The following is a 4,124-nucleotide window of genomic DNA, read 5'->3' as shown; positions in this document are numbered from 1 at the left end:
GGAGAGTCTTGTGCCTCTACACAAGACTGTAAGGCTAAAAAAAAAGCTAAAAAAAGGAAAGGAAGGAAATCAAAGCAAACAGGGCAGCACCAAGGCACAGAAATGGCTTTAAGGCAACACTGTGCCCTGCTGAAATGGCAGCAGTTCTTCCAAGAATGGTTTGCCTCCTCCCAAAATGAGGTGGGAGCTTGAAACTCCCCCTACCTCATGGAGGAGACAGATCCAGCCAATAGTACCAGAAAAATGAAGTTAAAAGTGATAGTGCTCTTTCCAGTGTAACACAAGCAACCATCACTGTGGTGGCACATCACATCAGGCAGCTCATTGAGAACACAGATAACCATGCTCTGCCTGAAATCCTTACGTAGTGCTCAGCAGTTAGTTGTGACAAGGAAAGCCAGCAGGACTCTCTCACATGATAACGTTAAAAAGTAGCAAAAAAAGAAGTCAAAACCAGGCACGAGGCAGGGAAAATGCCTCCTGTTACCAAAGGAACGGTTTAGGGTCACTGCTGTGTCCATGTGTTTTCTTATGTGTGTGTTTTGCTTTCCCACCACTCCTTCTCCAGGAGTTTGAAAACCACACATTGCCCAGAGTTGCAAAAGCAACCGGATGCAATTTGATGCCCTCCAACAGAGCAGAAAGTCTAGACTGATACAAAGACTCCAGTTCATACTGCCCTCTAATAAAAGAGAGAGTCCGCTTATAAGGAGGTGCAATGTCTACTCCAAACACAAAAACACATAGTTGCCACAGCTGAGATGTTGAAAGTGTCCAGACTTTCTAAAATAAAAATACTTTATTTAAATATTTTATTTAAATATTTTAGGAAAAAATTCCTAAAAGAGCAACAGACAATTAAATTGAATCCTTGAGTGGACCAGCCCAAGTTTTTTAAAAAGGAACATTCGGCATTAATAAAACAAGCTCACCCTCAAAAAACGGCAGGCAGAAACAGAGAAAAGCGTAGTTAAGACAAACACCTTAAGAAAAAAAAATTACATGTTTCTGCCTGTGTTCACTACAAAAAACAAAAGTGCAGAGAGCGACTCAACTCTTTATGACATCGTGGGTGGCTCTGAAAAGAGCCTTTTCTTTTTGTCCATTTTCTTTCCAGATTAGTCTTAGAGGTGTTCACTTGGCCTTCGCCTTGTGGCTGTCAGTCTTCTTGGGCAGCAGCACGGCCTGGATGTTGGGCAGTACCCCACCCTGCGCGATCGTCACCTTGCCCAGCAGCTTGTTGAGCTCCTCGTCGTTGCGGATGGCCAGCTGCAGGTGGCGGGGGATGATGCGCGTCTTCTTGTTGTCGCGGGCCGCGTTGCCCGCCAGCTCCAGGATCTCGGCCGTCAGGTACTCCAGCACGGCCGCCAGGTACACCGGGGCGCCGGCGCCCACCCGCTCCGCGTAGTTGCCCTTGCGCAGCAGCCGGTGCACGCGGCCCACGGGGAACTGCAGCCCGGCCCGCGACGAGCGCGACTTGGCCTTGGCGCGCGCCTTCCCGCCCTGCTTCCCGCGGCCGGACATCGCAGAAACTCTAACCAAACCCACACCCCACAAAGCTCCACACAAACACTCACCGCCGCCCCCGCCCGCTTATATTCGGCTCGGACGGAGCGGCGGGACTTTCGCCGATAGGCTGCGGCGGTGGTTCCGTTTCGGCAACCAATGGGAAGGCGAATCGGGAAGTGTCCAATAGTAGAGCGCAGAGCGGCGTGATTGCCAGAAGTAGAACTCGCGACCAATGGCGATGCGACGCTGCCGGGCTGCTGCTTCTCCCACCGCCGCTATAAAGGGGCTCGGCGGGCGCTGACAGTACTCTGTATAGTTCTAGTGCTGCAGTTTGAGCGTGTGGGAAATACACGCGTGCCCGCAGCAATGCCCGAGCCGGCCAAGTCCGCGCCCGCGCCCAAGAAGGGCTCGAAGAAGGCGGTGACCAAGACGCAGAAGAAGGGCGACAAGAAGCGCAAGAAGAGCCGGAAGGAGAGCTACTCCATCTACGTGTACAAGGTGCTGAAGCAGGTGCACCCCGACACGGGCATCTCGTCCAAGGCCATGGGCATCATGAACTCCTTCGTCAACGACATCTTCGAGCGCATCGCCGGTGAGGCCTCTCGCCTGGCGCACTACAACAAGCGCTCCACCATCACCTCGCGGGAGATCCAGACGGCCGTGCGGCTCCTGCTGCCGGGTGAGCTGGCCAAGCATGCCGTGTCTGAGGGCACCAAGGCTGTCACCAAGTACACCAGCTCCAAGTAAACATGTGTTTGAAATACTGTTTTAAGCAAAAGGCTCTTTTAAGAGCCACCCACCTCTTCAGTAAAAGAGCTTCACTTTCTGTGTTGTATCTTTGTTTTACTGATGTAAACCTTCTACTAATTGATTTCTCTGGCTGTCTTAATCACGGATTTCTAATCCCAATAATCTAAAAGCTGTAGTGTAGTCTAGGATTAAGAAAACAACCCCTATCTTGGGTCCCTCCTCGTGGTCTCTACACATATTTTAGGGCTCAAGTTTGTGATCAACTCAGAGGCTCGACTTATACGAATTCAGTTCTCTGTCTTAATGATGAACATCCAATCCCAGTTATCTAAAAGTCACAGTGTAAATTAGGATTAGGAACGTAATCCTGATCTTGGGGCCCTGCTTCCAGCGGTCTTCCACAGATACACGTACATTTTTAGGGCTTCTAGTCCCTACTGAACCTTTATCAGCAAGTTTTCTTCCCGCTGAATCAGAGCTGTACAGGCCCAGCATGTAAGGTAAAGCCTGAGCCTAAATGCAACCCCAAAGCCAAGAGGTTAAAACCAACAGGTGGAGGGCAAGACCTTGAGGAAATCCTCAAACAAGTCACCTTCACGTCTGGCAAAGGGAAAGGGAGCAAGAAGGTCCTAGCAACAAGAAGCATGTTTTCCTTATGGGAACAGAGTGTGATCGGATGCAGAAGTACAAGCCGAACTGCAATGAAATCTGCCTGGACACAGTTCATGCGATGAATAAAGCATTTTTTCTCTGCATCGCCGCCCCGGCTCGGATTTTCCATTGTGTGCAACCGGTTCCCAGAGCTCCCGTTCCAAATGTCTGCCTGTGTTCAGGGAATTGGGTCCTCCCTAAGATCGGAAAGCACACAAAGAGTGAGGAGAGGGACGAGCTGGCCGAATATCTCTGTGGGCTATTCCTGCGGGAAGGACAGTGCTTTGCAGCAACAAAAGGGTGCTAAACCCCCTGACTTCAGATGTGCGAAGCTTTTTCTTTGTCTTAGACACGTTCCCATTTCCTTTGACATCGCGTTGGTAGATCCACCGTGAGCAATGAGTTCAGCTCATTGAGGGCAGCTTCCGTGCCGAACCCGTGCAGGTGAGTTTGGGGGCGGGGAGCTCCTGCCGGCTCATCCGCCCCGTGTGCAGGCCGGGGGAGAGCTTGGGCTGCTGCGGGGCACAGAGCCGGGCTGCCCCAGCGCCGCCTCGCCCGCGCCCCGGGGAGCGAAGGGGCGCTCAGGACTCCGCCGCCCCTTCGCTGCGGGCCCTGCCGGAGCCTCCCCCCGCCGCGGCCGGAGCTCCCTCTCACGGTCGCAGGTGTGCGCTGGGCTTGGAGACGCGGCCGCAGCCGCCGGGGAGAGGAAGCCGTGAGGGAACCAGCGTGGAGAAAGGGAGAGGACGGGCCGGCGCTGCGGAAGCGGGCTGCCAATCGGTGCCCTGCTGTGAGTCGGCCCCCAGCCTGGACGCCGCAGGCTCTCCTCTCCGCTTTCTCCGTGCGTGACTGTTTCCCGTGGGAGTGAGCTCCGCCGCGGAGCTGGGCACCAGCCGATGCGGGGGGGGGGGGGGGGCGGGCGGGCGGGGAGGCTGGGGAGGAGCCCAACGCTTCCGCACGGCGTAAACCACGGATTTTCCTCCAGCAGTCCCACGCTTAGCACGCTTCCGCCGACGGACGATCGCTTTTCTCTCAGCAGCCAGCCAGGACAGAGCCTCAGCACCGAGAGGAGAGGCAAGGCAGGACTCTGCCGCCGACCCCACGCCGGTCCGTCCTGGACAGGGCGGGCGGGGTGCGGGGCAGCGGCCGGGGTGCGGGGCAGCGGCCGGGGAGAGGAGCTGCCCTGGGACACGGCCGCGAGTGCGCGCAACCCCCCT

At 55.0% G+C, this 4,124-nt stretch overlaps 2 protein-coding genes across 2 annotated transcripts; one reads left to right on the top strand and one right to left on the bottom strand.

Moving 5' to 3' along the window:
• Positions 1 to 1,134: 1,134 nt before the first annotated feature.
• LOC309416210 (histone H2A-IV) lies at positions 1,135 to 1,830 on the bottom strand (the record flags this gene model as incomplete). The annotated part of the gene is made up of 1 exon (XM_082015784.1): positions 1,135 to 1,830. Exon 1 carries the CDS (start codon positions 1,522 to 1,524, stop codon positions 1,135 to 1,137), a length of 390 nt encoding a protein of 129 aa, XP_081871910.1. The 5' UTR covers positions 1,525 to 1,830.
• Positions 1,831 to 1,875: 45 nt separating this feature from the next.
• LOC309416221 (histone H2B 1/2/3/4/6) lies at positions 1,876 to 2,256 on the top strand (the record flags this gene model as incomplete). Its single annotated transcript, XM_082015794.1, has 1 exon — positions 1,876 to 2,256. One exon carries the CDS (start codon positions 1,876 to 1,878, stop codon positions 2,254 to 2,256), a length of 381 nt encoding a protein of 126 aa, XP_081871920.1.
• Positions 2,257 to 4,124: the final 1,868 nt, after the last annotated feature.

This window comes from Phaethon aethereus (genome assembly GCF_964289735.1).
Source record: "Phaethon aethereus genome assembly, contig: HAP1_SCAFFOLD_314, whole genome shotgun sequence".
Lineage (NCBI taxonomy): Eukaryota > Metazoa > Chordata > Aves > Phaethontiformes > Phaethontidae > Phaethon > Phaethon aethereus.
This window is presented reverse-complemented; position numbering and strand designations above follow the sequence as displayed.